Source organism: Aphis gossypii, chromosome 1 (genome assembly GCF_020184175.1).
Source record: "Aphis gossypii isolate Hap1 chromosome 1, ASM2018417v2, whole genome shotgun sequence".
Classification (NCBI taxonomy): Eukaryota; Metazoa; Arthropoda; class Insecta; order Hemiptera; family Aphididae; genus Aphis; species Aphis gossypii.
Genome location: NC_065530.1, coordinates 79595641 through 79610027, shown reverse-complemented (window position 1 = coordinate 79610027; position 14387 = coordinate 79595641). Strand labels below are relative to the sequence as shown.

The following is a 14387-nucleotide window of genomic DNA, read 5'->3' as shown; positions in this document are numbered from 1 at the left end:
GGAAACAGTTGACATGGTCAGTGTACGAAGCATATAAAAGTTAGGTAGTGATTTTTAAATACTAAGTCTTAATGCTGCAAAATTCACATTATTATCTTTAATGTGATATAACAAAATACAGCTGTTATATTTATCTTAAATAATATAAAAATAGAATATATTATATAATTGATTTTCGTTACTATCAAATACTATAAATAATCTTTATTGTTCGTTATTATGCAAAATGCATAGCAAATTCTCTCCAGATTGTTGTAGGTGGATGCACAAGTATCGTGTATCATGAAGAAGGAAACATAGACATGGTGGGCATACAGTGTTTGAAGTTCATTTCATCATTTTAAAATAAATAGAACATTAATACATGATGTATATGTGCAATATATATATATTTTTTTTATTATTATTCATCAAAAACAGAAAATTAGATTAGTATATTTTAATACAAAAATGTTGAGTAAATATTTGTATAAAAACGTAAGTCACCAATTATTTCATAAATTTATCAGCACATTTTTTTAGTATTTTACAGGACTCTTTAGCATGCATGAATAATGACGTAGTTTCTTCTATATCTTTTCTTAATATTGAACCATGACCATTCATCTTGGCATTTTGTGATGATGGAGTCAACAATTGAATGGCATATCTGATAAAAATTAAAAACCAATTTAATTTATAATAATTGATAAATATTTCACAGATAAAACAAAAATGTTTCATATTTTTTATTTAAAAGTTATATTTAAGCTATTAGAACATTAAAATGGATACTAAATTTATTTTTATACAAATTAAAATCTACTTTGTATAATATATAAATAAATCGAAAATTTATTAGAGACCTGATCTCTTGTCCCCCTAATATTTTACTACCATGATTGAGAAAATAATATTTTAGACCAGTAGTAAGCTCATGCATATAAAGTAAACAAATTTATATTTAACATATGATAATTCTATTGGATATGAAAGCTGGGAAATTTAATGTTATAATTTTATATAACTATTGACTAGTCTGCAACACAAAAAGGGACTCATACTTCATTATTTCACTAGATTTCTCAGCACCTATTCTCTGTGATATTGGTGAGCCCCAAAATACAATATAGATAGAACTAGATTTTAATTGTAACCTACACTAGGGGTTTTTGACTAAACAAAAATTAAATTCTTCTTAAGTTGAAAAATACTGTACATGATGAAAAGAGAAAAATCTCATTATGATATTGTTTCATGTTTTTTTTTTTTATCATAGGAATATTATCCATAAGACATTAACAGTACGAAAATATAATTATTTTCCATAACTACATAGTCTGAATACTCTTTATCTCTATTGTCAATAAATTAAAATCTTAAAATTTAAGGCTGGTTGTTTGCACTATAGACCTTGACACACTCAATGTAGACCAAATGGTATCAATTAACATTGTTCACCTATGTTAAATGATGCAAACTGGTGTCATCTATTATGTTATTAAAAGCACTACAGTTTAGTCAGTATTATAATTAACATATTAATTTTTAGGAACTGTCTTCTATAAATATTATTTCACATGTATGCGTGTACAAGTAATACATTAATATTTTAATTTTTAAAAAAATTTTAGCAACACACTTGTGTCCTGACCTCATCATAATTATAATCTAGCTGTATCTTACCTAATATAAAAAAAAAACCCAATTTCTGAAGTGATACATTTTATAAATCGATGCACGCCGGCTGCATGCGCGAAAAATTGTCACATTCCACGCATTCGGACATATCAAAATATATTTTCAAATCGTGAGTGGCTTATAATGTGGTTTCCATAATAATCACAATGTGATAATTATCACGTAAAATTATTGTCCGGAATCCGACTTTCAGACAAGCCCATTTTTTTTTTAATGTCACATCAAATATACTTAAATATGATACATAACTAACATGATAACACTTATTATACTAAGGTATGTACAGATACATGTCAACAATAGGTAGATGGAAGATAAGGGTAATTGGTTATCTTTAATATGTGAAAATCCTAAATTGTGAATTTAAACACGGCCAAAAAAAATTACCTTAAAGTAGTAGAAGTTCCAACTTCAGCAAGATAATGTAGTGCATCAGGTTCAATTGAGTGGCCTTCAGTTTGAGCTCTAAGTTTAAGTATACTTTCCATCTCTTCTCGATTATATGGAAGAGTTCTAATTATTAATAATCTATCAAGTAAATCCATAGGAATTCCATGAGGAGCAACAATATCATCTGTTCCCCTGTAAAAAAAAAAATATGTAAATAATACAAAAATAAAAATAATTATAAGGGAAATAAAAATCAAACCTGACAGTACAGTGACCTCTATTGGTAGCAAAAATAACGATAGGAGCAATGGTGCTTTCTAACGCTTTATGCAAGTATGTAAATGTTTCCAAATCGAGCATGTGAACTTCATCAATAAATAATACTCCTGGGACCAATTCAGCAATACCTTGATCAATATACTTATTGACCACTTTATTAATTTCCTTTCTTAGTTTATCTAAAACAAAAGAAGTTATCAATTTATATACTAATTACACTTTTAATACAACAATACCAGTAATTTCTGTCTTTTTAGATTTCATTAATTGACCCATCATCGAAAGTATATCTTGACCACCTTTTGGTTGAGCATTAGCAACATCTAAATCATGTAATGTCACATCTTGAATAACTTCTTTTTTTTTATGAACTTCGCCTTTTGGTAAAGGTACATATTCTTCTGCCTGGATAAAAACATAAGTAAAAATTATCATAATAGATCATGGAAGTTAAAATGCTAATACATAGAATAAAATATGAAGATAATAGCTAAATTGTTTTAGTTGAAAATAAATAAATATTGTTACGAAAAAGTCCATTTATACCACAATACAATTGGACACTTAGATTTCAAATTTATACTTAAACAATTCAGACATTTTGAGATCTTTTAGTTGATTGAGATATTGAGTTTTCTTTTTTACAAACTATTTTACTTTTAACTTCTTCATATTATTATTTAATAATTACCTCTAAATCATATTCTGTAGCGTAACTATCACTCCTTCCTTGACGTTTAACTGCTCCACTATTAGCTTCAATATAAATAACATCACCTGTTTCGACCTTCTCTTTTTGCAAGGATTCATAAATTGTTGGATCTAGCTTCAACTGTTTTGTACCTTTGGCTGTCTTTAATCCAACAATAACATGTGATACAGTTTTAGAATAACCTGCAGGTAAATAATACAAGTCACATTTTTGGTACGGTATGCACAACTAGGTTAGATTTAATAAACTTAAGATTAATAAATATACTTGCAACAACAATTAAATATATAAAAATACAAATACAAATGAAACAAAGTAAAATAGTTAATATACTAGGAATTCAACGTTCTATGAAGAAGTTTTGATTTTAACTAGTTTTAATAAATTAAGGTATGCATAGTTATATAATCATAAACATATACATATAAATTAACTGTTGAGTTTCAAAGAAATAAAGTAAATAACCTTAATAAATAATGAATGTAGAATGAATTGGCAAATTGCATTAATAATAAAATACAATTTAACAATATCATAATATTTGAAGATTGAATTCCCCTACTAAGCCACATATTTTGAGGATATTTTAGCTTCTCTCTTAGATGCAATAATAGTTTTACTTTTGAAACATAATTCTTAATATAATTGTTTTTTTTTTTTTTTGTAATGTGAGGTTAAATTTAATTTGTGTATTATAACACCATAAATGACTGAATATTGTTTGGGGTGGGTTTGTAATATATTTTGGTATTTGATCAACAAAATTATGTTAAACCATAAATAATATCAAATTGTTGACTTGTTGTGGTCAGTGGTGGCTCATGGGGTTTATTGAAGGTAGGGCACAGATACTTTCCTCTTTTTCCACTATCAATCACAACAAAATCATTCCTGTTGATTTTTTAAATAAAATAAAATTCATGTTTTTTACAAATATATGATTAATTATTCTCATGTTCTTATAATCGACGATAAAATAATTAGTGTTTGTTCTGTGCCATGGAAAACAGTCAACAATATCTCGTAAATCGTAATAAAAATAAACTCCGGGCACAATAATTGGCAAAGCCATATTAATTTATGTCTAAACGTGGGGGAAATATAATACTGTTAATCAAGCCATCAGGGCACAAAGAGTTTGTGCTTGCAGTTCAATGTCCGTATGATATAGTATGTACGTATTGTATATATGTAAGAGTGCCTGTATTTGATAACATTTTTATTGCTGTATTTCAAATATTATACTAACTATATTATGATGGAAGAAATTCCTATTTAATGGTAATTTAATATAAATTCTTTTTCTTTCATTCAATTGTATAGATGGGGCACATGCATACAGGTCCATAGCACGAGCCGCCACAGGTCGTGGTATAATCATATTGTTAAAAAATAGTAATAACTTATAGTTTTAACTATAGTTATATTATATGTATAATATGGTGAATTTGTGTCACCGAGAGGCCCTTAGACATAATCATAGTTGAAGGCCCACAAAGAAAATCATTTTTTTCCTTCAGGCCTTGCTGTAAATGATGAATTTGAAAAACATATTCATTTTACCTCCTGCAGTAGAATCGGTTTCGACTGGTGTCATTTCAGTTACTTCTCCTTCATACACTTCTTTTGTTTCTTTAATACGCAGACCAATAGCACGACGGAAGTTTTCCATCAATACTTCTGTCTTTTTAATCTCAGAACTATAGACTTCAGATCCCACCATAGGACAAAATGGAACCTAATAATCAATTAGTTAATATTTTCAAAGTAAGAGTTCATAATATTTTTGTTGTTAAGATATTTTTTTTTTCAATACATATGATGTATTTAAGGATTTATTTATTTAATAAAAATAAACAAAACTTACTTTATTTCCAAGTTCATGAGCAATTGCAAGAGCAATTGCAGTTTTGCCTGTACCTGGAGGTCCAGCAACTAAAACAGCACGGCCAGACATTTTTCTTGTCCTTATCATATCCACAACAATACCTGCAGCCTAAATGTTAAAATGTTATTAAACTGGTATTTGTCTTATTTAAAGTTTGCATTAAAAATGTAATTATATTAGTTATAACAGGTATACTAATTAATCAATACAACCATTTATCTTAGCAAAGTGATTGAAATACACAAGATTAAAAAAGTTAAAATCTATAAACCATTTCTACATTCATCAACTAACACATAAAAGATTTAAAACAAATTAAAATAAGCCATAGTAATTTACTTGTCTTGCATCTTCTTGCCCGACTAGGCCAGAAGCCATTTGAATAGCTTCGCCACATTCATCAAGCCCCAATCCTTTTACATGGCTGTGGCTTGATATACGTTGGGTTTTTACAGTACTTTTTACTTCTTCGATTTTCATGGTAAAAAATGTTCAAACTCAAAACTAAAAATATCAAAATGTATAAAAAAAGTTAAAAAAAACTAAGAGTCGTTATATCATAATATAAGTTGAAACTGAGAAAATAGTACTACTATAGTAGTGTCAAAGAAAAAGAATTCGGTTCCGTCGGTGTGTCGGGTCGGTCTCATTAGATTTCGTAATATTCGTCGCGTGCTGTAGTGCTATCGAAAAAGCGCGTATCGTTAAGTTTATCAGTAATACCATGGAAACCGGCGTTTTTCATGGCGTACAAAACTACAGCATCGTTGTACAATTGTATTCTTCTCCATGAGCCTCATATGTTTTCTTTTCATTATTCCAAATATTTTATTCCAAGATCTAGTATCTTTATACATGTCATTATCATTATCATTATGAATTACGATTATTTTCTAGTTCGTCTTATGTCTAAAATTCGCAAAATATTTTCGCCGACTTTCTGTGTTTAATCAATAGTTTTTGTCAAGTTATTTTTGCACCGTCCGGATTTATAGGTTCAGCAAAATGTCAGACAGCGAAGAAAATGCAAAGACAATCACAGTGACTGTAAAAACGCCCAAAGAAAAGCAAACAGTCGAAGTGCAAGAAAACGCTACTATTAGTGAAGTATGTATATTGATATAATATACACGTATGTATTGTAGTGATTAGAGTTAGTAAATGATGTAAATGCTTATACATTTTCAAAAATATTTTTAATTTTTATAAGTATGTTAAATAATGTTATTCATAATTTATTTCTGATGTTGCAAATAAAATAATTATTATTCATTTACATTTTTAAGGTTATGTAATTATTTCAGCTGACTCATTTTACAATCTTTAATTATTAAATTGTTTATTATTTAAACTATTTAACTTTTGGTTAAGTAGTACCTAAATAGTAAATAATTATTATTAATGATAATCAAAACCATTATGATAAATATCAATTAACATATTGTACCAAGCTACTTGCAAGAAAAATATATTAATGCATTGATTTTATTTCAAAATAAAAGAATCTAATATTAATTGATGGTTAAATTACATAACCAAACTAACATTTATTAATATTTAAACTAATTTTTATTAAAACCTAGATATATGTGTATAGGTTGGTATCTATTAAAAAAAATGACATAAATAATACAGACATTGATGTATAGTATATTATGAAATATAAAATATGATTTCTAATTGTTAAGTTCCCGGTAATGGTAAATAGTATATACTATATTTTAATAAATATTAAATATTACTATTAAACTATTTAAAACAAACATGGTTAATACAATAAATAAAACTGATTTAAACAAAATAAAAATATTAAGATGTACTTTTATACTTCAATAATTGTTTATATAATATGAAAGTATATTATTATTAACCTATAGATACTTTAGCTAAAAATAAAATATTAAGATTTATAACCTATCTTCATTAATTTGCATGGTGAATTTCATCAATTATCTGTTTCAAGTTTTTTTTATTAATTTCTTGAACTTTGTTTACCAATCAATTATTCCTTGACTTAGGCAGATTTAAAAAGAAAATCACCTCTCTATCCCAAAAGCTAATATTCTTTAATTTTTACTATTACTTCCTACATACCTATTGTTATCTTTTTTTAAATTCCTTAAAATTAATTATAATTGATTAACTGTTAATAATACACTATTAACTGCCCAATTAGTTTTTGAACAATGTTAGTGACTGATTTTTATTGTTAACTGTTTATACTGTTTATAGTATTCTTAAACCATACCTTGGATAAACTCTCTTTATATGTATATTAATTATAATAATAAATAATACCTATTATTAATGAACCAACCTAAATTTAGTTCAAATTTTATTTTCTGAAATTTAAGTAAAACTATTCTAATTCACTTAAATTAAAAAAAAAACAGACATGTTAGGAATTAGATATTATAATTTCTAATATCTATTATACCTAATTTATGTTAGGTGCCTACTATTAGTTTTAAATTTAAAACTTGTTGATTGATAACATTATAAATACCTATATCAAAATATACTGTTTTGCCAAATAAAATTAATAAAATTTTTATTTTTTTTATAATTTATGATTAGTAACAAGATATAAAGGTTTAATCTAACTTAATCTATTTCAATATGTATATTAATTATTTTAATTCACTTGGAATAATTAACATCAAATGTAAGAACTTTTTTTTATAAACTACAATACATTTACTACATGTTATTAATATTTATAGTTCAAAGAAGTGGTTGCTAAACAGTTTAATGCACAACCATCACAATTATGTTTGATATTTGCTGGTAAAATCATGAAAGATCAAGATACATTAGCAACTCATAATATTAAAGATGGACTAACAGTACATTTAGTTATCAAGACTAATGCTCCTCAAAACAATACTACTACTTCAACTACTAATACAGGACCGACTCAACCTCCAAGACCTCCTGGTAATTAAAATGAATTTCATAAATATTTTTTTTAAATCTTGTTATACTTAATTTTATTTATATTTTTCAGCTGATATTAATGCTTCTCCGTTTAATTTGGGTATGCTGGGTGGCTTACCTGGTATGGAATCTATGGGATTCACTTCAGCTAATTTCATGGAGTTGCAACAGCGTATGCAGCGTGAATTGCTTGATAATCCTGATATGTTAAGAAATTTGGTTGATAGTCCAATGGTTCAACAAATGATGAGTGATCCTGCTCATATGAGACAATTGATTTTGGCTAATCCACAAATGCAACAATTAGTTGAGGTAGGTACCTAATTCTTAATAATTTTTTGTTATTTCATTTTTCTATTTAATTTTCTATTTTTGATAGAGACATCCAGAAATTAATCACATGTTAAACAATCCTGAAATGTTACGGCAAACAATGGAGATGGCTCGGAATCCCTCAATGTTACAAGAATTAATGCGTACACAAGATAGAGCTTTATCAAATTTGGAATCAATACCTGGTGGATTTAGTGCTTTACAAAGAATGTATAGAGACGTTCAAGAACCATTTATGAATGCAGCTACTGAAGAATTTAGCCGAAATACATTTGCAACTCCAAGTGAAAGTGGTGGCGGTAATAATAAATACTTAATTTATATTTATTTTTATCATTACTTTATATATATTTTAATATAATACTAAAAATATAAGAAATGATTTTAGGTAAATGATAATTAGTAAAACATTAAAAAAAAAGAAAATTATCCTTGGTAGGTTAGGTTAATTATTGCAACTTTATTATATATTTATACTATTGACTTACTTGACATATATTTGATTATAGCTTAAATACTGTAATCTATGAGACTTACTTGTAGTATATTATATTATGTTTAACTTTTATATTGTTTTATTTCAGAACAAAATCCTCAACAAGGACAGGAAAATCGTGATCCCTTGCCAAATCCTTGGGGTGGTTCTACCGGAACTAACCAATCTGATTCTTCTAATGGAAGAGCAGCACCGACATCAGGTAATCTACCAACTGGAGGAACTGGAGGTACCTTGTTTAATGGAGATACAATGAACTCTATGATGCAACAAATGATTGAAAATCCACAAGTTATGCAAAGCATTATGAATACTCCGTATTTCCAATCAACTCTGCAAGCAATGACTAGCAATCCCAATATGGCAAACAACTTGTTAAGTAACAATCCATTGCTTGCTAACAATCCAGAACTTCAGGTAACAAAACAATTTTAGTAGTTTTTATTAAAAAAATTTTCATTATGTAATAAAAAAAAATTACCATTTTAGTCTCAGTTCCGTAGTATGATGCCAGCTTTCTTGCAACAGATGTCAAACCCTGCAGTTCAAGATATGTCCACTAATCCCAATGTGTTATCTGCTCTTGATCAGATACAAAGAGGCCTTGAAGCTTTGCGTACTAACATGCCAAATATTGGTGGATCATTAGGTGGCCAGTCTTTTTTTCCAACACCAAATACCAATACAACTACTAATGCTGATTCAACTGTATCTAGTGATATGCCATCAACTGAAGGTCAAGATAATAATTTTGCTGAACTCATGAGAAGAATGGTAAGTTAGTTGGATTTAAAATAATATATTTCTATATTTACTTATATAACTAGGGTCTAGCCATAATTTTGTTGATGATACAAATTTTCCTTAATAATAGCAGGTAAATATTGTGAGAAAGAGCTTTTTTAAAGTTTAATGCAACTAAACTTGTAATTAATTTGAAACTATTGCATCTGAATAAAATTTGTATGTATGTGTTATATTAATATGGTTTTCTATAAATATTTTAAAACTTAAATCTTGTTTTTATTGGTATAAATACTTCAATACCATGTTTTTTATTTTTGTCTCTAGCTCTTATTTTGTTACTTAATTTTTCGATTCGTATTATAATTTTATTTATTTTAAATTGAATTATGTATACTTAGTTATAAGCGTTTTATTTATTATTAAAAAATAAGTAACTCCTTGACTTTATTTGTATTTTTAGTTATCACAAGTGCCAAATAACAGTAATCCAGTAGCAAATGCTCAGCCGCCAGAAGAAAGATACAGTTCGCAATTAGAACAATTGTCTGCAATGGGATTTGTTAATCGAGAAGCTAATTTACAAGCATTAATTGCAACATTTGGAGATATAAATGCCGCTGTTGAACGGCTACTTACTAGTGGGCAATTGTCTACTTAACATTCCAAAGTAATAAATAAATATAATACATATTTTAATTTTTGTAAATCCAAAAAAAAAAATAGTTTTTGGTTCAGTCCTACGAATTTATGCATTTCAATTCTTAAGTTTTGGTGCCACAATAACCAAATTTGTAGACATTATATCTTTAAAAACCCATAATTTGTTATACTTGAATAAATAAATAATTATTTAGCCTCTTAATCCTTATGTATGTTTTTACTAAATTAATGAAAATCAATTTACTTGTTATAAATGGTATTAAACAATATTTAGAAATTAAATGTTTTATTATTCAGTCTGAAACTATTTCACTATAATTTATGGAAGAAAATAGTAGTGCTACTTTGTGTTTGCTTTAATGTCTTTAAATAGAATCCATTGTTTGGTGTGAATTTTTAGTTTTAAAATTTAATAAATTATTATTATTATATAATTTTGGTTATTTAAAAATAAATATTATGTATGTACTAATTATCCAATTGGTTATAAAACAAATGGTACGGTTGATTAAATTTGAGATTTTTTTTTATTATGTAAAACTATTTAATCCAATAATCTGATAACACTCAGTTGATTATTAAATAATATCTATTAGCAAAAATATAAAACATAATTAAATTGTTTAAAAACTTCAGAGCTTTTCAGGTAATGATTTTAATATTTAGTCACTTTAAAGGTTTTTTCGTATTAATTTAAGAAATTGTGTTAACTTTTTTATGTTTAAACAAATGTATTATTTGTTTTGAATAAATCATAATATAAAATGGTAAAGTGTATTAATTGTTTTAAACATTTTTATGAATTAATTGTATTAAAAGATTCTGCTATAGACAGAAGCTTTTTGTAATATTAAGTGATTAATACCATGATTTGTTTTGATTTTCATACATTTAATATGGTTGAAGATTTACTTCAAAACTTCTTACAACACCTAGATATAAAATGTGATACTGATTGTACACTAATGAAGTTTATTTAAAATTTTTCAAAAAAAAAACTACCTCATTATTAAATTTACATTGGTGAGACTCATGTTCAAAGAAAACATTTGCATATTTTTATCACTTTTTAATAACATTTGTGACTATATAAATATACACTGGTGTATTTTATTTACACTATAATCAAGATATTTACTTGGAATATTTTTTATTTTCATATGTGAAGTTATTTTATGCTTTGCTTTCTAATTCAAATAAATAACCCAACATTTCATTGGCTTACATAAATGTAAGAGAAACAAAGTAAGTAAAGTCCAACTCTAACATCTATTCTCTGTACATATATATTTGTCGAGTTAATAAATTTAATAGTAAATAGTTGCAGTGATGTGTATAAAATTAAATTTTTGGGGGGGAAGAGGTTAAAAAGTGTATTTAATACTCCCTCTTTAATTCCAATTAGTTATACAATCAAAATCAATGTCCGTACCAACCAAATTAATACATTTTGTAGAGGGGTGTGAACCCCTACCCTCCTCTTATATTCGCCACCGAATAGTTGTAACTATGACTGCCAAAAATATTACAACTTTCCAATTATAGTTTGATGAATTGTTTTCAAATTGACAGAGTTATAATTTTTTTGTTAATCAAAATTTGATTTTATACCCTATGCAAAGTCAAATACAATAAACTCTTAATTATCCACTGTCCTTTTTGAGTTGTTTTTAAGAAATACAAATTATGAAAATGCACAATAAGAATACTACTTACATATTAAAATATATAAAGAAATAAAAATAATAAATATATTATATGGGTTAATGATAATGTAATATTAATAAAAAAATAATTTTTGTCCTATTTCGGATTAACCACTGTTGCTGTACCAGTACCACTCAATTCCACTGATAATCAAAAGTTTACTGTATCATTTCCTACTCATTCAAAATTGATTTTGTTGGTATCAAATTTTATCATTTATTACTATTAATTTCCAATTGTGGTGTTGATCAGTAAATTAGTTGTGTATTATTATGTGGAAGAAAAAAAGGTTAATAACACTAGTAAGTAGTAACTCAAGTATTGTATAAAAAAATTTTTCTAAGATCAATATAATAATCCAACTATAAAGTTAATTTCATCAGATACCATGAATATTGAATGCACAACTAAATAAGTATTGTATTACAACTGTGATTGCTTATGAATAAAATATTGTATATTGATGGAGACATTTATCTACTTAATTTTAGCAAGATAATGCATGAATAAAAAAAAATAATTATTCACTTATATTATAAAATTGCCGACGCCCGACAACAAATATTGATTAACATGAAATAAACAAGCGTCTTTTTACTTATTGTTTTTAATCAAATAATCGATTGGTGATTAGAAGAATTTGGCTATAATATAATTAATAAATAATAAGTAATGACTATTCACAATTTATCTCATCATAGTACCTATTATACCATATGTACCATATTGTTCTAGTTGTTCTACGATTAAACCAAATATTATAGATTATGTTTTTTCTATTATAGTCTGTAATCTTTTGGTACTAAAATTATGTTGAACGTAAAATATTAAAAAGTAAATGGTCCTAGTAAATATACTAAATACAAATAATTATTTGACTTGGATCGGAGGACGAAGTCGCACTCTTATAATAACGTATTTTGCTGTAAAGTAGGCATATTATGAAATATGATGCATTAATAGTTTTATTATTCTAATAATGTTTAATTGATCAAATACCAATTCAATTCAATATAAACTGTGTTTGAAACTTATTTTAAATTCTGAGCAGAGCGATAAATATATTGATTGTACAATAATAATGAGTTTTTCTATGGAAATCTGTTGGAGCAATAAAAATACTTCGATTTTCTACTAAGGAAGTAGTTTATGGTAGCAAATTATTAATTATTTAAAAATGCATAAAAAACTCTTTTTATATCAAACATTTAAAGATTTCATACAAGATATACTTGATCTAATCTTGACGAACTTTATCAAAATTCTATCTTCAAATTCATTAAAAAAAAATTGCGTTTGTATTTAAAATATTTATATACATGTAGTTTATATAGATACAAATAATACAATTAAATTTTCAAGAATTTTGAGCAAACTAATAATTTTTTATCGACATTTTAGATTAAAAAAATAAAATAAAATGTAGGTACCATGTCTATATAGAACTCATAAACCATTATATCTACTTCAAAACGAATTAAACATTTTTGAAAAATTCAAGTACTTACATTAATTGTTATTTTTTGAAGTACAAATATACAATTATTGAATTATATATCAAATTATTCAAGAATTATTTGAAATGTTTGTTTTACGACTGAATATTTGACTCATGAAAAATTAATTTAACTTTCTGATGGAATTTTTATTTTGTATATAAATTGAAAATACTTATATTGTATTAAATTTTAAGTGTAAAAATAATTTTTTTGGCGGATTTTATCAAAATTATTAATTTTAAACGCTTATAAAAAAAATGTGTGACTATAGATTTTTGATTTATTTATAATTGAGAAGTTAAAAACTTATGAGTAGTATAATTGTATTAAATATTCAAGTATTTCCACCCAGTGAATAATTTTTAATCAGCATTATTCATAGATAAAAAATGAAAATAAAAAACTCCTTATGATTATGAGTAACTCAAAAATATTTTTAAAATTTTATAGTTAATAAAAAATTATGATATAAACATATTTTTAAAATTTCAAGTAGGTAACTACAGTTAGTTGCGCCCGAATTTAACTAAAAATAAAATTTTGTTGAAAATTAGATTTAAGTTAAAATTTCAGTTTTTCTTAAATTTTTTTTTTTATAGGCACCTACTAAGAATTTTTTACCTTTACAGTTTCAACTGTATTCAATTTTCTACTACAAGTTACATCCATTTTTAAAATTTAAGCATTTTTACTATCCAAAAAGGTGATGACAGACAAAAAAAACGTATCATTGTAAAATCAATACATTCATCGCCCCGCTCAGAATCTTAAAGGTATAGGCAAGTGGATATTGCTGTGCTTGTGTAGTACATTATGGGTGTCGAGTGGGTCACTGTTATTATAGTAATTTGTACATAATGATATATCATTGACCATTGTACTTATAGGAATGGTAATAATTCTTAACTGATGACGGAATGTCGGGATGAGTTGTTTTATTGACTTACCTATAAAACGAAGTGTATTTCATTATGTATTTTTTGATAAAGTTATGAAAGTTATTCATTTTACTATTAATTTGCTTATTTGCGGTAGGTAGGCAAAATTGATACAATTTTT

At 26.0% G+C, this 14387-nt stretch overlaps 2 protein-coding genes across 2 annotated transcripts; one reads left to right on the top strand and one right to left on the bottom strand.

Annotated features, from left to right (window-relative positions):
* Nucleotides 1–370: 370 nt before the first annotated feature.
* On the bottom strand, nt 371–5638 carry LOC114119759 (ruvB-like helicase 1). The gene is made up of 8 exons (XM_027981444.2): nt 5289–5638; nt 4929–5057; nt 4625–4799; nt 3041–3243; nt 2586–2754; nt 2330–2528; nt 2068–2262; nt 371–649 (listed from the first exon to the last, which is right to left on the bottom strand). Exons 1-8 carry the CDS (start codon nt 5427–5429, stop codon nt 490–492), a joined length of 1371 nt encoding a protein of 456 aa, XP_027837245.2. The 5' UTR covers nt 5430–5638; the 3' UTR covers nt 371–489.
* Nucleotides 5639–5823: 185 nt separating this feature from the next.
* Nucleotides 5824–10324, top strand: LOC114119753 (ubiquilin-1). The gene is made up of 7 exons (XM_027981438.2): nt 5824–6056; nt 7673–7886; nt 7957–8198; nt 8266–8518; nt 8804–9132; nt 9205–9489; nt 9923–10324. The coding sequence occupies exons 1-7, from the start codon at nt 5955–5957 to the stop codon at nt 10118–10120; spliced, it is 1623 nt and encodes a 540-aa protein (XP_027837239.2). The 5' UTR covers nt 5824–5954; the 3' UTR covers nt 10121–10324.
* Nucleotides 10325–14387: the final 4063 nt, after the last annotated feature.

What these genes read in the sequence shown, in the direction of transcription:
- LOC114119753 (XM_027981438.2), top strand. Translation starts at nt 5,955, where the DNA reads ATGTCAGACAGCGAAGAAAATGCAAAGACAATCACAGTGACTGTAAAA. An exon ending in TCAACCTCCAAGACCTCCTG is followed by an intron (nt 7,887 to 7,956) that starts GTAATTAAAATG and finishes TATATTTTTCAG; the next exon opens with CTGATATTAATGCTTCTCCG. An exon ending in AAATGCAACAATTAGTTGAG is followed by an intron (nt 8,199 to 8,265) that starts GTAGGTACCTAA and finishes TATTTTTGATAG; the next exon opens with AGACATCCAGAAATTAATCA.
- LOC114119759 (XM_027981444.2), bottom strand. Translation starts at nt 5,429, where the DNA reads ATGAAAATCGAAGAAGTAAAAAGTACTGTAAAAACCCAACGTATATCA. An exon ending in GGCAAGAAGATGCAAGACAA is followed by an intron (nt 5,058 to 5,288) that starts GTAAATTACTAT and finishes TTTAACATTTAG; the next exon opens with GCTGCAGGTATTGTTGTGGA. An exon ending in GGAACTTCTACTACTTTAAG is followed by an intron (nt 650 to 2,067) that starts GTAATTTTTTTT and finishes AATTTTTATCAG; the next exon opens with ATATGCCATTCAATTGTTGA.